General features: G+C 46.3%; 1 protein-coding gene across 6 annotated transcripts in view; it reads left to right on the top strand.

Moving 5' to 3' along the window:
- The window catches only part of RP1 (RP1 axonemal microtubule associated), a 194,812-nt gene that overhangs the window by 5,015 nt on the left and 165,826 nt on the right, over window positions 1-23,971 (top strand). For 4 of the 6 annotated variants that reach the window (XM_060277834.1, XM_060277835.1, XM_035125531.2 and 1 more), the window contains exons 2-4: window positions 6,216-6,270; window positions 19,767-20,423; window positions 22,978-23,149. In XM_060277834.1, coding sequence (XP_060133817.1) covers window positions 19,779-20,423; window positions 22,978-23,149 — 817 coding nt within the window. In that variant the 5' untranslated portion in view covers window positions 6,216-6,270; window positions 19,767-19,778. The remainder of the gene's footprint in view (window positions 1-6,215; window positions 6,271-19,766; window positions 20,424-22,977; window positions 23,150-23,971) is intronic. The other 2 variants (XM_035125532.2, XM_035125533.2) reach the window with 1 other exon arrangement.

The raw sequence follows: 23,971 nt of genomic DNA, 5'->3' as shown, positions 1-23,971 counted from the left end.
GATTGGCCTGCTGGAGCAGCCAATCAGGCAGCTGGCAGAAGTGAATCTGCTACCTGATTGGCCTGTAGGAGCAGCCAATCAGGCTGCAGGCAGAAGTCAATCCACAATATAATTGGCCCACAGGTGTAGCCCTGAAGTAGCCAATCACGCAAGGCCCATTGTGTAAATAATGTATATAAGCAGATGGTTTTGGGAAAAGAGCCATTCTTCTTCTCCTCTTCTCCTTGATGACTATGAGCTGAATAAAGAGCATGAAATTCACTCTCGACTCCGAGTACATTTCACTGGCGACGAGGATGGGATCCTGCTGAGCTGACCGCCACCACGCACTGCACCGCAGCACCGCCACCTGCTGCACCGCTGCATCGCACCGTGCATCCAGGCTTCAGCTCCAGGACCCAAGGAACCCAGAATGGCAACCGACAGCAGCTTCTCGCCATTCAAACCAGCATCAGGAGACTGGGAAGGGTACGCCGCCCGTTTCAACTTCCTCCTGCAAGCGAAAGAAGTCACCAACGATGCCATGAAGAGGGCGACATTCTTCAGCGTCTGTGGAGAGGAGACGTTTGAAATCGCCCGGGCTCTCCTTGCACCTAGAGATGTCGCTACCGTCTCTTACAAAACAATAATGGAACGGCTGAAGGAGCACTTCTCACCACAGCCCTCGGTGGTAGCTTGCCGAAATGCCTTCTACGCAAAGCGGCAAGCCCCGGGGGAAACCATAACTGGGTTTGTGACCTCCCTCCGCCAAGCCGCCCGGCTATGCAACTTCTCAGAGTTGGAGAACATGCTTCGTGACCGCCTCGTCGGTGGCCTGAGGGACGAGATGTTGCAACGACGCCTCTACGCCAAAAAAGACCTCACGTTCCAGATTGCTCTGGAGGAAGCCCTGGCAACCGAAGCCGCCGAGAGGTCAACGCAAGAGGCACGACCGGCCCCGCCATCCCAACCGAGGGTCTACCACGAAGACCTCACCGACGAATCCGAATCTGACAGGGAGGAAGTACACCGAGTACAGCGGCGCACTCAAGCAGCACACACACCACAGCAGCCTCGACGAGAAGGAGGGAACTGTGCAAGCTGCGGGGAGAACCACGAGAGGAGGACCTGTCGTTTCCGCAACGCAGAGTGCAGGCAGTGCAGAAAATTGGGACACATCGCCCGGGTGTGTCGGGCTCGACTCACCCGTCGACAAGCATCAGATGACCGACCCAGGAGCCCCAGGTCACACGGCACCATGCACCAAGGCAACTCGACGGAGATCACGGACTACCAGGTATTCCAGTTGCCCCATCCCAGCACAGAGAAAATTTATATAGAGGTACAGATAGAGGGAGCCCCATGCCGCATGGAGCTGGACACGGGTTCAACTCTATCCATAATCTCGGCCCGAACATTAAGGGAACTGTGCCCTAATGGGGGTCCCAAACTAAGGCCGGCCCCATTCACCCTCCGGGACTTCCAGAAACGTAAGGTCCCTACAATGGGGGTGGGGACCTTCAGGGTGCAATATCGAGGGCGAAAGCAACAATTGGACTTGCTGGTAGTTAAGGGCCCCTACGTTAGCTTACTGGGACTGGCATGGTTTGGACCTCTGGGGCTAGCCGTTACCGGGGTGAACCGCACTAGCTTACAAGTGGACGTGGACGCCATTTGCAAAGAGTTTCCAGGGGTTTTCGATGGGGCATTGGGACGATATACAGGACCCCCCATTGCCCTACAGCTAGACCCCGCTGTACGACCCATCAGGCACAAGGCCCGCCGGGTCCCGTTCGCCCTGAAACCCCGCATAGACGAGGAATTGGACCGACTCGTGGAGCAAGGAGTGCTGGAGCCGGTGCCCAACGCCCCCTGGGAAACTCCAATTGTCACACCCGTCAAGCCTAACGGTTCGGTCCGCATCTGTGCAGACTACAAATGCACCATAAACAAGGCTCTCACGGCCCATGCATACCCAGTGCCAGTGGTCAGCCATGTCCTCGCCACCCTGGCTGGGTCAAAAATCTTTGGCAAACTGGACTTGGCCCAAGCGTATCAACAGTTGCCTGTGGACGAAGCCACAGCAGAGGCTCAGACGATTGTGACGCACAGAGGGGCATTCAGAGTAAAGCGGCTGCAATTTGGCGTTAGCGTGGCACCAGGCATATTCCAGAATCTAATGGACTCTCTCCTGAAAGGGATTCCTGGCGTCACCCCCTTCTTCGATGATGTACTGATCGCCGGGCCCACACCAGAGGAATTTGAGGACCGCCTCCGCTCCGTCCTGCACCGTTTCCAGACGGCGGGCCTCAAGGTGAAGCGGGAAAAGTGTTTACTGGGAGTGCCGCAGGTGGACTTTCTGGGATTTAAGGTGGACGCAGAAGGGGTCCATCCAACCGGTGACAAGGTACGGGCCATTTGTGAGGCCCCAGCGCCCAAGAGCAAGCCCGAACTTCAGTCATTCTTGGGACTATTGAACTTTTACCATGCCTTTCTTCCGCATAAGGCAGCGGTAGCGGAGCCCCTACACAGACTCCTAGATAAAAGGGCCCCTTGGGTGTGGGGCCAGCGACAAAGGGCCGCATTCCAGGCAGTCAAGGACTTGCTCGTCTCGAACTCGGTCTTGGCACACTTCGACGAGAGGCTGCCAGTGGTGCTGGCATGCGACGCCTCCCCCTATGGCATCGGCGCTGTCCTGGGACACCAACTCCCGGATGGAAGAGAGGTGCCGGTGGCATACTTCTCCCAGACGCTTGCTGCAGCCGAACGAAACTACTCACAGATTGACAAGGAGGGTCTGGCAATCGTGAAGGGCGTAAAAAAAATTCCATGATTTCTTGTACGGGCGGCCCTTTACCATAGTGACTGACCACAAGCCGTTGCTTGGCCTGTTTGCCCCCGAGAAGCAGACCCCCCAAGTGTTGTCTCCACGTGTCCTCAGGTGGTCAATTTTCCTTGCCGGCTACCAGTATGCACTAATCCACCGCCCTGGGAAGGCGATGGGCCACGCAGACGCCCTCAGCAGGCTACCACTACCAGAAACAGGCCCCGACCCAGCGCCTGCGCAAGAGGTTATGACCCTGGAGCTGCTTCCCGACCGACCCATTCAGGCACAAGAAGTTGCGCACCATTCCACAAAAGATAGGGTCATCTCCCGGGTCCTGGACTGGGTGTGGCGAGGATGGCCCAGCAGCAGCACCGGGCCAGAATTCGCTGGCTACACAAACCGCAAACATGAACTGTCGGCCCACAAGGGGTGCCTGTTATGGGGAAGCAGGGTTGTTGTTCCCCAGCCCCTCCGCAAAAGGGTCCTCACAGCCCTACACGAGACACACCCAGGGGTAGTGAGGATGAAGGCCCTTGCCAGGAGTTATGTGTGGTGGCCGGGGATTGACAGAGAGATAGAGGCCTGGGTCCAACACTGCCAGACCTGCCAAGAATCCCGCCCGGATCCCCCAAGGGCCCCAGTCCAGCCCTGGGAGTCCGCCCGACATCCATGGTCACGCTTGCACGTGGACTTCGCTGGCCCCTTCCAGGGAAAAACATTCTTCATAGTGGTGGATTCCTACACCAAATGGCTGGAGGTCGCACTGGTACCGTCCACTTCTACGGCGGCAGCCATCCGGGTACTACGTAAGCTTTTTGCAACCCACGGGCTCCCTGACACCCTCGTCTCGGACAATGGAACCGCATTCACGTCAGAGGAGTTCCAGACCTTCACAGCGCAGAACGCCATTCGCCACATCCGCTCAGCACCATTCCACCCTGCCACCAATGGCCAAGCGGAGCGCATGGTGCGGACCACCAAGGACAGCCTCCGCCGCATGACACAAGGGGACTGGGAATACCGCCTTGCCGCATTTCTTCTAGCACAGCACAGCACCCCAAGCACAACGACGGGCCGGAGCCCAGCTGAACTACTAATGGGCCGGCGCCTTGCAACTAGACTGGACCGACTTCACCCCGACAGAGCTCAGGATGAGGTAGTGGTGGGGAAAGGCAGGAACCCCCGGACATTTGTGGCCCAGGACGCAGTGTACGCAAAGAATTTTGGGGCAGGCCCAGCATGGGTACCCGCCACAGTCACCAAGGTGACCGGTCCCGTGTCGTACGAGGTACTAACGGAAGGGGGGCAATGTTGGCGCCGCCACTGCGACCAGCTACGGCGACGATTCCCAGGAGGAACCTGGGAGGAGAGCGGGACAGAGGGGTCCCAAGGGGACAGCAGGGCAGTGAGGCCTGTAGAGCGAGAGGGGTGGGCAGGGGAAGCAGAAGCAGTAGGCACAGAGGGGCGCCCCGAGGCTGGAAGGACACCGGAACCAGAGCCACAACCTAGTGGTTCAGTGGCGCCAGACCAGACAGCCCCGGCACAGCCAGCAGCCTCGGAACACGAGCCAGAACCAGAACCCCTGACCAAGGAACACCCCAGGCCACAACGCACACGGAGGCGGCCAGCAGACCTTGGGGACTACGAATGCAACTTCCCGGGCAGGACTGGAACTTAGAGGGGAGGGGTGTTATGTACTGAGCTGAATCCTAGAACAATAGGATTCAGAAACAGCGGGAGCTACCCAATCCAACTCCAGGTGGAAGTGAATCCGCAACCTGATTGGCCTGCTGGAGCAGCCAATCAGGCAGCTGGCAGAAGTGAATCTGCTACCTGATTGGCCTGTAGGAGCAGCCAATCAGGCTGCAGGCAGAAGTCAATCCACAATATAATTGGCCCACAGGTGTAGCCCTGAAGTAGCCAATCACGCAAGGCCCATTGTGTAAATAATGTATATAAGCAGATGGTTTTGGGAAAAGAGCCATTCTTCTTCTCCTCTTCTCCTTGATGACTATGAGCTGAATAAAGAGCATGAAATTCACTCTCGACTCCGAGTACATTTCAGTCCAGTATACCTGAAGGAGCGTCTCCACCTCCATAGTTTTGCCAGGACACTGAGGTTCAGCACCGAGGGCCTTCTGGCGGTTCCCTCGTTGAGAGAAGCCAAGTTGCAGGGAACCAGGCAGAGGGCCTTCTCGGTGGTGGCGCCCGCCCTGTGGAATGCCCTCCCATCAGATGTCAAAGAAAAAAACAGCTACCAGATTTTTAGAAGACATCTGAAGGCAGCCCTGTTTAGGGAGGCTTTTAATGTTTAATAGATTATTGTGTTTTATTTTTCTGTTGGAAGCCACCCAGAGTGGCTGGGGAAACCCAGCCAGATGGGCGGGGTATAAATTATTATTATTATTATTATTATAATTATTATGTTACAAACGCTTCAGGTTACAGACACCGCTATCCCAGAAATAGTACCTCGGGTTAAGAACTTTGCTTCAGGATGAGAACAGAAATTGTGCTCCGGTGGCGCGGTGGCAGCAGGAGGCCCCATTAGCTAAAGTGGTTCTTCAGGTTAATAACAGTTTCAGGTTAAGAACAGACCTCCAGAACAAATTAAGTTCTTAACTAGAGGTACCACTGTATGTGAAGCTCATCCTTAGATTTTATTTAATTCCTAACAGTCACATGTGTTTCTTTTATGAAACCTCTAAAGTTTCCCTGCCACCTTTCTAGAAAAGAAAGACTGAGGTAAAACTTAAACTTGTTTCTTTCAGTTCTTCTAAAAACATGGGAAATGTTTTTCCTCTGGGGTGTGTGTGTGTGTGTGTGTGTGTGTGTGTGTGTGTGTGTGTGTGTATCCTAAAGGACTGCTTTGCTGCATTAGCAGACTTCCAGGTAAACATATTTTGTAACATGTTTATCTGTTATAACATCATATCTTTAAATGCTTTTCTATTCTTCTTGGAACTTGGAAATCTCTTAGGCTTTTAATTTTCCTGTTCACACACCTGTTTCTTCTAGACTCTTTTAAAATGATGATTATAGATACCTGAAAAATCATTTGGTTGAATTTTAAAGAATTCAGCAAGTTGGGGAAAATAGACATTGTTATGGTTACAGAAAAGTTGGCATTGGTGTGACTGGAAAACGTTCAGAAACTAAACAAAGAACTTTCAAGAAGAAATCTAGTTTGTGATTTTGCCAACCACTGACTAGCATGTGGTCCGCAGAAGGTTGCTCAGAAAGGAATGAAGACTTGGGACTCAGCTACATTAGTAAAGAAACAGCAGTTTGAATGCGCTATAAACATGCAACACCCTATTGTGCCAGAGAGTAGGAAATTTTAAAACGTGGTTTTCCATTGGGATTTCTTTCTTTTGTTATAACTGTCTAATTTCTGGCTTATTTTTAGCATCTTTGATCCACCCCTGGGCTGAGAAAGTTTTCCCATCCCTGGTCTATGTAAGGTGAGTGGGGCTTTCAAGCAAATAGCTGTCTCTAAAAGTGCTTATCAAGTGACTAGTTTTATGTAACTTTAGGGAAATGAAGTACATTTCCTGACAGGTGAAAATAGCCTGAAATATGGCTTATTTTGCTTAAAAATATTGATACCCCAACTTCCCTCATATAATGTAAGGTGTCTTACAAAAAATAGCAAAGTACAACACAACCGTAGCAGCATCAGTAGATTACCATTGAGATTCATTTTTGGAAAAAAGTGACTAATGACAGCAACAGCAATTAATAACAGAAACACCAGCAGACAGTTTAAAAGCAACAGCTTTCTAAGGCTGCCTGAGATCCTTTGGAAGGGCAAGGGCCTTAGTACCTTGAGGAAAGATGGCTGTTTGCTTCAAAAGGAAGGACAGACCCGAGACAGAGGCTTCCTTCTCTCACTATTCTACTCTGTCCTTTTTATTGTTGCATCTGAGAAAGTTCCTGTGCAATCTTTTGTAAACCTATTTGGGAATAAACCCATTTAACCATTTGGGAAGTACTTCTGCGTAAACATACATAAGAATGGGCAGTAAGCGTGGCAGCCACAGAGATAAAACTCTAGTTATTTTTACATCTTTTGTCTTCAGTCATAGATAGGTTTTTATTTCTGGCTTTTGGCAGTCAAAATGGTGCTAAAATTAGAGAGGCTTTAATAGGGGTGGGGGGAATAATTAAGACAGTTCAAAATTGAACTACTGCCGTGCTGTACTTTGTACAATTTTGGCATCCATCTGCCACATTATTATGGCCATATATTACAAAGGAGGCTGCCGAAAGAGCCAGATGACTTCATTAGGTTTAGATAAGTCACTCATCACCGTTCCTTTTCCAGGCAGTGAGGCACACAGCAGTTTGAATGATGTATTGGCTTTGCCTTTCACTCAGTTTTTCTCAAAGGGATCTTGGTCTTAGAGGACGTGATGTTAATTTGAATGGGAATCCTTTACAAACAGGAGTGTGTAAGAGGGTTAGGTTTGCCTACTGTTTTTATAAACCCCCAAATATCAGTTAGCATAGGAAGCAAACTGTGACAGGACAGATTAGAAGCTGTGTTGGGCCTACATATAGCCTGCATATAGCCTTTCTGCTCACAATGGCACGATGCAGCCACCAAGTATTGCCATGGTAAGTGTACACTGCAGTGCCTCAGGTAAATGAACCACAGGGCAGGATGGAACAGCATGCCATCAGGGCCGTCTCTGGGCCTGGGCCAGGTGGCGCAAGGCGCCAGGGCACCTGGCCACCAGGGGCGTGGAAGGGGCGCTGAACGGCTGGTGTCTGGGAGCAGCTGCTGCCGGCGCCCCCCCCCCCAGCAGCAGTAGCGCGCGGCCCTTGAGCTTCCTCTCCTCTCCTCCTCGTGAAGCAGAATCAGCAAGCCTCCTGCCTAGAGTGGCACCACGCACCTGCTGCCACTCTAGGCAGGAGTCTCGCTGATTCTGCTTCAAGAGGAGGAGATGAGAGAAAGCTCAAGGGCCGTGCGCCCTCGCCGGGTCACTCCAGGTGCCGATGCGGTGGCTGTGGCTGGGGCTGCTCCTCCTCCTGCTGGCCATGCTGTGGGACAGGGAAGCGCTCCCGACTCAGGGGGTCCTGAGGCCGCTGCCATCCTCTGCCTCCGTGGCACCCGGTGGCCACGACGCCGCGCTCGCCCTGGGCAGCAGCTGCAGCAGCGGTTCCCCCAGCGGAGAGGTGGCATGGAGCAGCAATGCCTGGAGGGCGCCTCCGACATGCCACCCAGGCAAAGTGCTGCTCAGTAAAGCTCAGTAACTCTGGGAAACGGGGGGGGGGCGCCGGAGGGACCTTTGCACCAAGGCGCCAGATGGGCTTAAGACGGCCCTGCATGCCATTCCCTTCCGTAATGGCCAAATCCTCCTCCTGCCAGTGAGCTGCAACACATGGAGGCCTACTCTGAAAATAAAGTATAGTGTTAATTGGCCATATGGATCCTATAGATATACTAATCTGCCCTTTGAGCTGCCAAAGATTAGCAGACATGTTTTTGCTAATTATCTTTTAGTTAATTATGATTTGACAGCTGACTTATGATTTTTTTTTATTGTCAATTTATTTTCACCATGTAAAAACAGGAATAGCCCTGCTTTTAAGTAGATGCTTGCATATATGTAAAGTTAGCTAGGCTGTTACTCTCTAGAGCTCCTAGACTCTCATGCAGAGTTGAGAGTTCATAATGCACAGTAATATATTAGTTTTGACATTCACATTCCTTTATAAATATGGCTGTAGTAAGCACAAAATGAAAAAAATGGTAACGTCTACAAGTGAAAACATTGGGAAGTGATTTATCTCAGCAGGGAAGGAGCTAATCATTTTTCCACTTTTTATCCGGAAACTTGTGGATTTAATTTCTTAGATAAGTCTTTGGCACCCTTAGGCAAAACTGAATACACAGCAGCAAAAGCCTGGTGGGTGGAGACAGAATTAGAGCTTTCACAAGAGCAAGTTTGATCATTTGTTAAAAATACTTTTCTTGATGAACTTAAGTGATAAAGATATTTTTACTTATCGCAAGAGGGCCTTTCAATTTATCTTGAATGTAGAACTAGCATCTCTAGAGCTTTGGAATTATAATAATTATTATTATAGAATTAGGAAGCACACACACACACACACACACACACACACACACACACACACACACACACAATTACATTTACATATGGGATACCAGTGTATATATATTTGAGGATGGAAGGTTATGAGGCACGAATTGCAAAGCGGCTGCGGGATCCTCAAAGGAGCCTGTGCGTGTGGGTGGAATGGAACACCCATGGATCCAGGCACGATTCGAGGTAGATTTAGAAAAATTAAAAACCCCAACCCCCCTTTTATTTCACCCGGCACGACTCAAACCGCTCCCCTCCCTGCAAAAAGAAAGAAAGAAAGATCAGCTGCAACTTCTCTCCCCCTCCCTTACTGTGGTGCCTGACTTAAGGAAAGTTTGGCCCTTCTGTATAGTATTTTTATCCATGCACAATATGCCCATTAATAGTACAGGTATACAAACCATACTTTGCAGGGAATGTTTGATGGGCTCAGGGATATACAGTATTTTTAAATAAAGAAAATGAATAAATAAAAACACCCCTGTGATTAACGAACTAGTTACTGTTTATGTGTCACAAGTGCCCTCTAACAGTGGGACTTGGAAGTGCGACTTGTGTGCCTCATGTGCCTACAGCTCTCTCGCCTTGGCTCTGGCGCAGGGAGTGCTCCATGCTGGCATTGTGGGGTAGGAGGGTTCCTCTGATGGCGGTTTGCACGCCCACCCTCCTGTTGCCTCAGACGAAACGTTCAGTTTGTAACACTGAAAATACATCCTGCGTATCAGATATTTACATTACAATTCATAACAGCAGCAAAATTACAGTTATGAAGTAGCAACAATTTTTTTTTTTATGGCTGGGGGTCACCACAACATGAGGAACTGTATTAAAGGGTTGCAGCATTAGGAAGGTTGAGAACCACTGATCTAATTGCTTAGAGATAGTTTGCATGACCATATTACTGTAGCGTGGCAGTTCCTTTCACGCCAGCTTCTTTAAAGCAAACAGGAGTCATAATAGGGTATTAATATCAATGTGAGTAGGGGACATAAGATGTATCTGTTCCAGCCATCTGTTTCCACCAGTCAAACCAGTTGTCTCTGGAAGCTCATAAGCATGACATCATTATTATTTTTGTATTTTTGTAATTTGTTGCCAGCATCTAGTATGCAGAACACGGAGGTTTTGTTTAGTTATCATAGCAAAGAGGATTTATTTAGAACACTTCCACCCCACTTTTCTCATGAAGACTTTAAGTGACATACAGTAATGAATGTTGATGGTGAGGAGAGAGGTGAAGAAGATTCCAGAGCCTGTTCCTGTTCCAGCTGGACTACCCACCCTGGCTAAGCCATCTACCGCAAACATCTCTGTGGGAAAGAGCAGGAGAGTGACATAGAGAGGCCTGGGCTGTGGGTAGCAGTCTGAGGTAACCCAGGTGCCATAGGACAAGCCAATAGTCATGAATGAAAAGTAAAGACTGTCACATGGATGGTTGAGCAAACTTGCTTTGTGCTGTTCCAGAGGTTAGGACCTGATGCAATGGCGTGAAATTATAAGAAAGGAGATTCCAACTAAACATGAGGAAGAACTTTCTGGCAGTTAGAGCTGCTTGACAGTGGAATGGTGTACCTCAGAAGGTAGTGGATTCTCCTTCGTTGGAGGTTTTGAAACAGAGGTTGGGTGCCCATCTTGTCAGAGATTCCTTAGCTGTGATCCTGCATAGCAGGGGGTTGGACTAAATGAATCTTGGTAACCCTTCCAGCTCAACAATCGTATGATTCTATGACCTAGGGCCAAAACCAAGATTCTAGGACAGGCATCCCCAAACTTCGGCCCTCCAGATGTTTTGGACTACAATTCCCATCTTCCCCAACCACTGGTCCTGTTAGCTAGGGATCATGGGAGTTGTAGGCCAAAACATCTGGAGGGTCGCAGTTTGGGGATGCCTGTTCTAGGACCTAGGACCAAAACCAAGGGCTCCTCCAGATGACCTTTTTATTGAGCATTGATCCTAATTTGTTTGTGGAGTGTTTACACATCTTTGCATTAATCATTTGTTCATGACAGGGCATCTGGACAGAAACGCCTCCTCCTGGAGCCCTCTAATGGGATATTCCATTCCCTTAGGTTAGGGGGACAATGTCCACCACCAAACAGTAGGGCCCAGCAAAAAAACTGATGAATGGCTGCCCCCAGATGACAGTTGAAAGGGGAGGAGGCCTGATGGAGCTGGCCTGTCATAGCAGAGCTGGTGGAGTGTACAGTATGTGTAACAACCATGTATTTGTTCTTCTTCTATATAGCCCTCCCCCTCCCTTTACCCTTGTGTTATTGGTTATTACATTTTTCTTTTGGAGAATATCATAAACCTGAAGGGATTAACATGATTAAAAGTTCATGTAGATCAAACTGCTGTGCTAACTCAATCTTATCGGCCAAAAATGTTAATAATAGCACTTCCCCCCTGAAACCTTTGTGGAAAGGATGTAAGTAGGCTGGGCACATTCAGAGAAATTTAACCCAGGCCCTATCTCTAATGCGATAATTTCCTTTTCAAATGGATAACAATTTCCTAGTTCCATACCTTAATGAATGGTCCATTTTTTTTATAAAAAAACCAACAACTCCCAGGGTTTCAGGGGTTGAAAGGACTTGGAATTGTCAGGCATACTATCAACTTTTCTTGTGTCACAAGGCCAGTCATATTCATTTAACTGTTGAAGCAACTTAATATTTTAATAGAGTGACTCACACATAAATGATAAAAATATTGTGCTAAGCATTGTCCTCTCTAGCAAATCTTCACAAAGTGTCATTCAAAGGGCACAGGTTGGTGAAATCACAAAAAATTAGTTCAAAAGCTCCATGGGCTTCCAATTTGCTGCACCCCTGCTTTGAATGATTCAGCCAAAAAACGAGCACTCAGGAAATCATTCCCATTTAGCCTAGGACAGTGTGAGGCTGAAACAGAATCCAGAAAAGCAGACATACTCTAAAATCCCATAGATGTCAGGGACTTAACTCTCATTCAGTTGAATTTCCATGACATTGAGGGGCTAAGTGCATGTTATGTGGGCACACATGTATTTTTTTCTTAGAAAAGCAGCTTTGGGAAAGGGGAATTTCAATGACAAAGCAGGGGAGTACTTACATCACCTCTTCTTTTGTACTTGAGATGCGCTCTCTCTCAATCAGCTTCTCCCTGCACCCCACAGCAGTGTCAAAATGTTTCTCCTTTTGTTAGCTGTGTTTTTTTACAGTCATCTCCCCCCCCCATTTATGTGTGCAAGTGCGAGCACCCTCTAAAATGCCTCCAAATACCCATTTCCCCTTGTTCTCCAGTACTCTCTCTTCCTCTCTCCACACTTCAGACTGAAAAATATGGATTTGAAGCTCTGGGGCTGGCAGTAGGATGTGTGGGAAAGCAGGAGCTTCTGCTGTACTACCACACAAATCAGCTGTTAAGCAGGGAGGCTGAGCAGCCTAAGCAAAGCCCTGCTGCACCTCAGGTCTCTTTGGGGTTTCCTCCACCCTCACTGATATCCACTTTAGGCTCTGGGGAGTGTCTCCTCATGAGCCACAAGGGCTTCCTAGCTCTCTCCTGCCATTTCCGGGCTTGAATTAAACTGTTTATTTATTGCCTAGCACTGAGCTTATATGTGGCTGTGCACAAGTTGATCGCACAACTCAGAACCAAGGCCTTTTCAAAACAGCTCACAATATTTTTTTAAAAACAAAATATAATAAAACAACAACCTAAATCCAATCATTAGCAGTACAAATCAGATTATATATACCTGTAGATGATAGATGATAGATAGATAGATAGATAAACATAGCTGCAGAATGTATACTAGATATGGAACATTATGGAGGCATCTCCTGGGATAAATTGTACATCTTTATTATCTTATGAACCTAGACCTATTATATTTATATCTCAATAGGCAGTTTATGTTTTATTCTTCTACATGATTGGACCAAAGAAATTTTAAATTGATATCACTATGATTCATACAACTGCTCTGCATTGCATTGTTGTGTTTTGTACTGTTATTAGAAAACGGAAATAAAAACAAAAAAATTCCTTCAGTAGCACCTTAAAGACCAACTACTTAGTTGGTCTTTAAGGTGCTACTGAAGGAATTTTTTTATTTTACTTCGACCCAGACCAACACGGCTACCTACCTGTAACCGGAAATAAAAAAGTTACTCACACTTATTTATTCATTTATTTACGTTACATCCAGCCTGAATAATCAGATTAAGAATAAAAAAGGCAAGTTAGAAAACAATAATGTTGAATAGCCACTGATTCTCAGGGCATGATCAGAAGGTCCGTGGCACAGCAACCCTGCTCAAGCTAAGGAGGTCTCAGTCTGATCAATGTCTTTGTGGTAGAATTGTTGGAAGCCCCCGTTTCCCTGAGGGAGGAAAAAGGAAACAAACAATTGTATTAAGAGATTATATGCAGGCAGCACTGACTTGTTAGGCTTGATTCTTAAAAAGGAGCCATTTCCCATCAAATATTTAAAAATTCACCCAGAAGGCATACACTTATTGCTAAAAGGGTGCTGTGGAGAGATTATTTGTATTAAATTTAAGAAATAGTACTCAGTAGCAGAAAGAACTTTGAACTGAACAGAACATAAACTCGATTGCCTGAGCTGTGATCAGTGTGCAGATATACCAGCTGACATGTACTTTGGGCACTAAATTATTGTTGTAACTAGTGTATTTCAGCCCGTTCAATAACGGGCGCTAGAACATCCTGGGGTTTGGAGAAGCGCTTGCGCAGCGCTTCTCCGAACCCTGGGACCTGTCCTTACTGTCGGCGGCAGGGGGACAGGAACGGAGGAGGAGAAAGCGCTGCTTTCTCCTCCTCCGTTCCTCTCTCCCAGCCGCCGACAGCAAGGAGACATCCTGGGGTTTGGAGAAGCGCTTGTGCAGCGCTTCTCCGAACCCTGGGACCTGTCCTTGCTGTCGGCGGCAGGGGGACAGGAACGGAGGAGGAGAAAGCGCTGCTTTCTCCTCCTCCGTTCCTCTCTCCCAGCCGCCGACAGCAAGGAGACATCCTGGGGTTTGGAGAAGCGCTTGCGCAGCGCTTCTCCGAACCCTGGGACCTGTCCTTACTGTCGGCGGCAGGGGGACAGGAACGGAGGAGGAGAAAGCGCTGCTTTCTCCTCCTCCGTTCCTCTCTCCCAGCCGCCGACAGCAAGGAGACATCCTGGGGTTTGGAGAAGCGCTTGTGCAGCGCTTCTCCGAACCCTGGGACCTGTCCTTGCTGTCGGCGGCAGGGGGACAGGAACGGAGGAGGAGAAAGCGCTGCTTTCTCCTCCTCCGTTCCTCTCTCCCAGCCGCCGACAGCAAGGAGACATCCTGGGGTTTGGAGAAGCGCTTGCGCAGCGCTTCTCCGAACCCTGGGACCTGTCCTTACTGTCGGCGGCAGGGGGACAGGAACGGAGGAGGAGAAAGCGCTGCTTTCTCCTCCTCCGTTCCTCTCTCCCAGCCGCCGACAGGAAGCAGACATCCCGGGGTTCGGAGAAGCGCTTGCGCAGCGCTTCTCCGAACCCTGGGACCTGTCCTTGCTGTCGGCGGCAGGGGGACAGGAACGGAGGAGGAGAAAGCGCTGCTTTCTCCTCCTCCGTTCCTCTCTCCCAGCCGCCGACAGCAAGGAGACATCCTGGGGTTTGGAGAAGCGCTTGCGCAGCGCTTCTCCGAACCCTGGGACCTGTCCTTACTGTCGGCGGCAGGGGGACAGGAACGGAGGAGGAGAAAGCGCTGCTTTCTCCTCCTCCGTTCCTCTCTCCCAGCCGCCGACAGCAAGGAGACATCCTGGGGTTTGGAGAAGCGCTTGTGCAGCGCTTCTCCGAACCCTGGGACCTGTCCTTGCTGTCGGCGGCAGGGGGACAGGAACGGAGGAGGAGAAAGCGCTGCTTTCTCCTCCTCCGTTCCTCTCTCCCAGCCGCCGACAGCAAGGAGACATCCTGGGGTTTGGAGAAGCGCTTGCGCAGCGCTTCTCCGAACCCTGGGACCTGTCCTTACTGTCGGCGGCAGGGGGACAGGAACGGAGGAGGAGAAAGCGCTGCTTTCTCCTCCTCCGTTCCTCTCTCCCAGCCGCCGACAGGAAGCAGACATCCCGGGGTTCGGAGAAGCGCTTGCGCAGCGCTTCTCCGAACCCTGGGACCCGTCCTTACTGTCGGCGGCAGGGGGACAGGAACGGAGGAGGAGAAAGCGGCGCTTTCTCCTCCTTCCTTCCTCTCCCCCAGCCGCCGACAGGAAGGACGCGCGCACTCTCCCCCCCCCCGCCTCCTCCAACCGCCGCTCCTCACGGCCAGGGAGGGTTGTGAGGAGGCCTTCGCCGGCCTCCACCCCGGCGGGAGCGGCGGTTGGAGGAGGCAGAGTGGGGGGAGAGTGCGCGCGCGCAGTCTCTGCTGTCCAATCCCTGTATCCCTGGGGCACATGCGCAGTGACCCAGGGACACACGGGACATCTGGACGCAGGGACAACATGGACATTATTATATAGGATAAGCTGGTTAAACCGGGGTGCAGTGTAAAAAATGCACACTTGTTCCAAGGGAGCGTTGTATATTAACCCATCAGTCTTGTGCATTTATTTATTTTAAATGGGTGGCAAAACTAGCCTGAAGCAATGTGTTCTCATCAGTGCTCAGCATAAGCATATATAATAAACACATTTAAAGGGGGAAAGCTAATTAAGAATTGTTGTGATATGTACTATCAGCTGAGGAGACTTGTTACTGCCACTGCTTTACAGTCAACAAGGCAGGCTTGCTGTAATCCGGATTAAGGGTAGAAGCTTCAAATCTTATTATACCTTTGGTAGTAATTAGATAAAGCATTTGCCATCTGGAGAAACATTTCCGTAAGAAGAGAGCCGCCTCATTCCATAGGCACAAAACATTGCCACCCTCTGTGTCTGCAAAAAAATACTGCATTGAAATCTCTCACTTGATTGCCAGCTCTACTTGATCTAGCCTCTCTATGGACTGGAATCCACTGTGGGATGGATAACGGACTATACGGGGCAAAAGCGACAGGACCAGAAGATCCAGAATTATATGCTCTGCAACGCTGGGACCCCAGAACCTACCAATAATTTTAAGCCACTTTAAAGAAGAAGAACTTCTTACCATTTGGCTGATCACACATAATAATTGGAAGGGTTGACTATTAGGAGAAAAAACAGCTTCAACTTTGTGATAAAGAAGGCTGAATCATGGTGTCTCAATTCAAGAGCTGGAAGTTCCACCCCTGGAAATGATTCACAACCAAAGGGAATTGCTACATGAGGGAATACCGACGGCAGCATTATTGTAGTCATGCAAAGATTTGGATGATCAAAGTTTGATTCCCCACCCCGCAGCTCCAAAGGTTCAGTGATTGGGGATGTTCTCCCATGGAAAACAAGTGTCAAGAAGAAATATGCAATAGCTGTGTTTGTTTCCTTTCAAAATGTAAGAAGATCTAAAGGGAAACAATGTGAAAAGGTTACATGAGTAAAATATCAGCTACTTGACTTGCAAGGAAGTCCAGATTGCTTCAGACAACTTTCTCATTCTTTATCTCATATAGGTTATGATTCTGGGTAAGTACAAAAACTAGGGCTGAGGTAAAATAGCCTCCAATCCCCTCCTCCCACTGCAAAAACAACAACAATAAAAAAAACTCTGGGTGGCAAAATGGGGCAGAGGAAGCCACCACATATATTTGGGGAGGGGCAAGAGAAAATTATCCAACAGCTTTTCCTCAGAAAATGTTCTGAGAAATTTCAGCCAACTTAATCTTTATTTAAACTCTGTTGTTGTTTCATATTGGTGGATTAAGGAAGGGGTGGACTGTGAGAAGAGGAATGAAAGGAGTATAGGTCATTGTTTCTTCTAGTGAAATTAAAATAATACTAGACAAAATTAAAATTAATTCCGCAGTTGTTCCCCCAAAAATTTGAATGGCAAAATTAGAGGTCATTTCACTGAGTAATTCAGAGGATGACTGAATTCTGCAACAGGATAGGAAGAGTTCCAAACAATAAGTTTAAAAAAAGTGAAAGAAAGTTATTTGCTGAGAAATTTTGGCTCAGCCACACAATAAACTCAGTTATCCTAGTATAATTAATTGAAGTTAAGAAGGACAACTATTTATAGTAATAAACACATTCATTTATGCCATGTGCTGAAGTTGCAGCAATTTCTTTGTATATTATTTATGTGAAAAGGCTGTTGATTTCAAGCACTCTTTTCAAGAGGTATGCTTGATTATTATGATTGTGAACAAGTATTATGAAAGAAAATCCATGTCGCCGTATAATGGAATTGGGTAGAAATGGAAGTGTTGCCCCTATGATATGTAGTCAGAAGCAACATCATAATTCGGTGGTTGTTATTATTTTTTTAGTCCCAGAGAACATTTGAAATTTTGAGAGTGTGCCAAGGACCCCAGTTAGAAAATAGTTGCCATCAGAAGTGTGGCCTAGCACAAAATGTCTGCCACCTCCAAAAGAGCAGAAAAAGAAAAGAGATGGGAACTTAAACTGTTTCAAATATGGGAAAACCCATTCATGGTGGTTGTTGTTTTGTTAACAAAATATGCTTGAAAAACTATTCTTTCCCAGACACTATTAAGTCTTGCTTGTTACATTTCTGGTGTGCTGCTGTAGATTACAGCTAGAAAATAAAAGATAACTGAATCCAGGATTAATTTTGAATTACTACAGTCTGCCACACACTTAATACTGTCTGACAAGTAGTTTTTTTAAACTATCTTTATGGAATAGAGAAGAATAGAAATACATAGAGAAAATCTCACCAAATAGTTGTTGAGCAACACTGGCCTAGACTATTGTTATATTTGAGGCTGAATGTAATTTACAAGTTTCTCAGAATTAGGGATGTAAGTGGAGATGATAATAACAACATTCCCACCTTTGTGCTGAGCTCCCTCTCCCCAAACAACTTGGGAACAATCCCTGCTGTGGGCCAAGCAGAAGGAAATAATAATGGATAATAATGATGCCTCTGAAATGGGTTCCTCACAAAAAATAACTTGGGAACAATCAGGAAAAAAAAATGATGGTAACAACGATAACATCTCTCCAACATATTGGGAAATAGTAGGAAAAGAATGACAATGATATTGGTAATAGTAATGCCTCTGCACTGGGTCCCTCCCGCCTATGAGACAGCAACAACTCGGGAACAGCCAGGAAGAAGGTTAGGGTTGTTTTGCCTCTAAGGAGTAGCCAACTTTCTGAATTTAATAGTTGAACATATACCGTAAATTACTAGAACATATGATGGGCCTTAGGTTTCCCATTCTTCCTCTACTAGTCCATGTTTTTTTCTGGTACCTTCTAAACATTCAATCTAAGCACGAATTAGGTCATTTATTACAATCTGTTTTTGTAACTCTAATTAGCTGGTTCAAACACATAAGCTGTAAATTCTCCCGCCTCCTTTCTGGCTGAACTCTTAGTTAAGCCTTGTACTCACTGGGAAATCTTATGCAAGCTTCTCTCTCTTATTCTCAGTTTCTTACTTTCTATTTTAAAAGCTTATCTTACGGATTTTAGTATCATATTTTTAATATGGTCTTAATCCAGCAGGTCAAGTGGGGATATAAATGAAAAAGTAATAAATTAATATTAAAGTCTTGACTCCAGATTATTTTAAGCTGAATGTGACTACTCCAGACTGAGTGGTTTGACAGTGAGACTTTATAATATGTTTGTGCTGTTGTCTAGCCTACTGTGTTTACTGAAGAGAAATCCTGCTAGAATCAGTAGGACTGCAGTGCTACAACACGAATATGCCTGGGATCACAGGCAAAATCCACCGGAAAGTTATCCTGCACAAACCCTATTGAAATTAGAGGGAACAATGTAAACTCACACTATAATTATTTTTTCTACATTGTGCCCAGTTTCTTTTGTCAGTTTTTGGTCATATCCACGCCATACATTTAAAGCATATTCAAGGCACATTCAAAGCACATGGCTCCCCTCAAAGAATTATGGGAATGGTAGCTGGGAACAGTTGATCTGTGAGAGGTAAATTGCAGTTTCCTGGATTTCTTGGGGGAAGACATGTGCTTTAAGTGTGTGTTGAATGTACTTTAAACATGTTGTGTGGGTGCAATGTCTGACTAGTTCAGAGCTGGGGAACATTTTTCAGGCCAAGGGGAGGCCATAGGCAAAAAGTGGCTGGACAAATGGATGCAATGTTTATATAGTACATGATATTCCAGCTGTGCAAAAGCCAGAGGATTCTTTGCTTTCCAACCTGACCACCCTCACATCTCTTCACCCAGGGAAGCAAGAGGCATTATCATAGTTCAAGGACACCTTTCATCCTGGCAAAAGCACTTGATGAGGATGCAGAAAAGGGTTGATGAGGGGTGTGACCTAGAAGAGTCCCAACAGCCAGATAGAAAGGCCTGGAAGGACACATTTAGCCCTGGATTCGTTGGTTGGGTCACCCTTGGAACAACAACAAAAAATCCTTTATATGAAAGCATTTAGAATGTAAAAATAGAAAATGTTGCCATTGCTATTAAAACAACAACAGAAAAGTCTAATTACTATTCTGGTGTGACAAAATACCCCTTGCTAAGTGAAATGTTCTGTTGCAGCAAAATGATAAGATATGTTAAAATACATGGGAGAATTCTACACATATTTGCAAGTAAAGCTTTGTTAGCTTAATCCTACCAGTCTTTGTGGAATTTAGAGATAACAGCTTGGACCTATTTAAGCCATTGATTTTTGGCAAGATTTACTGCTGGTTGCTTTTGTTAAAACCTCCTTTGTGACTTTATAGAAATGAGGACTGCATTATTGTTGTGATCATAAGCAAGCATTTACTTCTGCCTCCTTATTTCCAGATTGCTGTCAGAATGAGTGAAACGCCTTCAACCAACTACTCAATGATTCAGCCCCATACTTCAGAGAGTGAACAGTCTTTGTCTGTTCGTCCTTTCAATGTCACTGAACCCGTTGTGGCCAAACGGATCTGCTTTTACAAGAGCGGCGACCCTCAGTTTAATGGGGTAAAAATGGTGGTCAATAGCCGCTCTTTCAAATCATTTGATGCCTTGCTTGACAACTTGTCGAAGAGAGTTCCATTGCCTTTTGGGGTGAGAAATATCACTACACCACGAGGGATACACAGTGTCAATAATTTGGAAGACCTTGAAGATGGCAAGTCATACATCTGTTCCCAACAGAGGAAAGTCAAGCCCATCAACCTGGAGAAGGCCAGTAAGAAGCCATTGCCATGGCAGATCAGCAGGCCAGTCAGTGCTCGCCGTAGAGCTGTACAGTTAGCTAGAGAGGGCGAAGGTGGTGTGTTCCAGCAAGGAAGCACCATCAGACTCAGTAACCCTAAGAAGCTGCTTGTTTTCAAAAATGGCAATGTAAGAATCCGGCGCACTGTTGTCTTGGGTAAGAAGAACACACAAAGCTTTGAGGCCTTTCTGGACCACATCAGTGAGCTAATGCAATACCCTGTTGTGAAATTGTACATGACAGATGGGAGAAAGGTAAGAATATAAGAAGATACTCTGAAATATTTATCTTTGGGCAGGTGGTCTTAGGGCTGGTTTACACATAACTGCAACATTAAGTGATGATATGAATGAGCCATTGCAGAGGTGATGTGATAGGTAGAACATTCACATCAAACATCTTATCAAATAAAATGTTTTCTTAAATTGAGCTGCTTCCCATTGTCAGCCATCAGTGTGCAGCTATTAAGTTATGAGATCAGAGATCAGAGACCAGATCATGTGGCAGGGGGAGGTAAGCAGTTACCTTAACAAAATATACAAATTCCAACCCATGGCTCCCTCAGTTTCTGATAGATCATGATTCTGTTTACCTTTCTAAACAGACACTACATATGGCACCAATTGCATTGCTCCAAATCACTTTGTGGTTTTTTTAAAAAAAACTAATTACAGGCAGTCCAGTTTTAATTGGGAATGCAGTGTGCAGGGAGTGGAGATGTAACGCTTGTCGCTTTGGAATAATGACCATTCATCTCCATGTTCTGGGGGCAGGACTCGTATTAGCACGAATGGGACCATTTCCCCTAAGCCTAATGGTGGCTTGGGGGCAAGGAATTACACTCCCATCCCTGTGTACTGTGTTGTCAATTAAAACTGGTCCTATGCCTGTAATAACATTTCGCATAAGAAAAAGTGATTTGCAGTGACACACTTAGCATCACAAGTCATTAGACCGTTAGGTTCTACTGCAGGAGGATGTGGTATCCTTTAGATGCTGTTGGGCTACAACTTCCGTCACCTCTGATGATTGGCCATGCTGTCTAGGGCTTATGGAGGTTGGAATTCAGCAACATCTGGAGGGTATCATGTTAGCTGCTCCTGTACTACTGCAGGTATACGGCCTTGCTTTCACCAAAACCATGCTATCTAAAATGTTTCTTATGTTTCTTACACTGGTCAAGAACATCTGCTGCTCTTTAAATTCAAATGGCTGGTGTATGTTGCTTCAGTGCCCTTGTGAGCCACAATAACTGTCTTGTCCTTAAAGGAAAACTTGGCATGGCAGGGAGATGGAAGTGAGATGAAATTAAGTGCTGGTATCCATGAAGACCTAATGTTCTCTTAAACTGTAGCTTCCTGTATGTAACAGTCCTGCTTACTAAAGAGCTTTTAAGGGCACCCACAGGAGTGACCTCAATCTTGCTGCACGCTCTAGCCATGTCATAATCCCTTGAAGCCCCATATTATGTTTAGGCTGCTCATGAGGCATTATTCTATCTCTTTCTGCCAACAGCTTAAAGGTCCCTGAAGGAAGCAGCACAACCTTTTATTTTCACTTTGTGTGTGTGTGTGGGGGGGGGTAACAAAATTAAAACACAAAAGCAGGTTCTCTAACCCACCTGGGTGGGGTCAAGAAATGTTGGAGGGTCATCTCATTTGGGGACAAAGCCAGTATTAGAGGGAAGCCACAGTAGCATGTAAGTGTGGGTAACAAAGCAACATTGGGAAGCCTTGTTCTTGAGCAGATAGGTGGGGAATGTGAAACAGAAAATCCGTTGGCAGAGAAAGGGTTATAGATCTCCTTTCCCCACCATTCCTTCACTTAAAATGACAGCCTCCCATGGCTTCTTTTTATTTAAAGAAAATAGTTGAGGCTTCATAACATACATCAGAGTGTAACATGTCAGTTTGCCTCTCATTGTTTTTATGTGCTACCATGCAGAGTTTTAAAATTTGAAAAGACATTTGAAATCTAAGGTTGAGGAGAAAGCAATTATGAAGCTATGGCATGGTCAGAGAATCCCAGTTCTGCACACCTTGAGTTCATGCAGCAGACTTTCCTATTTACTCCAATGAAGTGCTTCAAGATGTTTCTGTTTTTCAGGATATAAACCCAGTCAATTATGGCTGGAGTACCTTTAATTTTACAAGATCGACAGTCTTGTAGTAAAACTGAAGAAAAGAAAAGAAATACTTCACACCACTTTCTCAAATAGAAATTTTAACATGGAACTGTTGTGGCAAGGAACAAGACAGACATTTCTTATTATTTAAGACTGTAAAATTTCACAGAAGACATATTGATAGCTACATCTATTTCTTTGCCTTCTTAAATACCTTATATACTAATATCAAATTTAAGTACTGAGTTGTGACAGCTATGTTGCCAAAATGAGGATACTAAGAAATAAGAGAGGTAATATTATGCTCAGGAACCTCAAGGTTTGGAAAGTAGAAAATTATTTTTGGGAGGGGTGAAACAAAAGGGGCAAAAAGTGCCACACGAATAGCAGCCCAGTGAGGACTGAGCATCTTCAAGTGACCTCAGAATGCTGTTTGGAGTTGGGACAGATTGGCAGATAAAAACAAAAACAGAGAGGAGAAGGGATAAAGGATTAGCATGGGCGGATGACTAGAACACTGAACAGGACTTTCCATCCATGCCTCATTTTGTTGCAGCTCTCATTTGGGTTTTCTAAAGGTGTCAAGTGCTCATAGAAGCATGGCTTTTAATCAAAATCCTGGACCACAGAATGATGATTTTATTTTTCACAATAAGAAACCTTGTCTGCTGTTTCTCTGTCAGGTACCCAACCTTCAAGCTCTAATACTCTGCTCTGGAGCTGTTGTAGCTGCAGGGAAAGAACCCTTTAAAGCAGCTAATTATGATCCTCGTCGGTATTCACTACCTAGTAAACTGCCTGGGGTCTCCAGTCGTGTATTCCCCAGAACAAATGCCAAGTCGGAGGGTAGAAAAAGTAAGTGTCTTTAATGATTCTCAGTTCTAATTTCCTTCTCCCTCTTTTATTATTCTATAAAATGAAATGGCAAAAATGAATAGTCTGCCTAGATATCAGTATATATTTTTTTAAAAAAGGCCAGTTAAACCATTTACAGACTCCCTAGCCAAATCCTCACAAATGAGGAAAATGAAAGAGCCTGAGGGAAGGGGAGATTAGGTTATCCATGCCTTTTCCTCCCTTCACATGTGCCAAGTGACAGAAAAAGAAAGAGGTCATTGCAACCTTAATATATGCTTACCCCCAGTGACATTGGGCAGGTCTGGACTCACCCACCGCAAATTCCAAGACCATCTACATCTCTTTTGAAATGTCATGTGTACATAGCCTAACTCATGATTCATGACATGAATCTTAACCAGGAGTAGGGAACTTGCTTGGCTCCATGGGCCCTGCCCTGTTCATTTTAAGTCACACATGAATGCCTGAGTAGGGTTTATGATCTACCCATAGACAGAAGTCAACAAAAAATGTAAAAAACCCTGAAGATCCTAGCATTGCATCAACGCATATCGGAAGCATCCCAGATGTAAAATAGGAATCAACTTTGTCTCAGCAGCAATTTACTCATTCAACTAGATCATCTTCAGTGACCGTTTTATATTATCCTGCTCTCTGAGGTGGTGAGGGTGGCTACCTTCTCAGTGGTGACACCTGGAGTATGGAATTCCCCCTCAGAGAGAGACAGAAACAGACACACACCCAGCTCCCCCACTAGTGGAGTTCAGATGGCAAGTTGCTCCTGCTATTTTTCAGGGCACTTAAACATAATTAGTTGTT

This window comes from Zootoca vivipara, chromosome 8 (assembly GCF_963506605.1).
Source record: "Zootoca vivipara chromosome 8, rZooViv1.1, whole genome shotgun sequence".
NCBI classification, from domain to species: Eukaryota; Metazoa; Chordata; class Lepidosauria; order Squamata; family Lacertidae; genus Zootoca; species Zootoca vivipara.
Note: the sequence above shows the minus strand (reverse complement) of the source record. Positions and strands in the feature narration are given on the sequence as shown.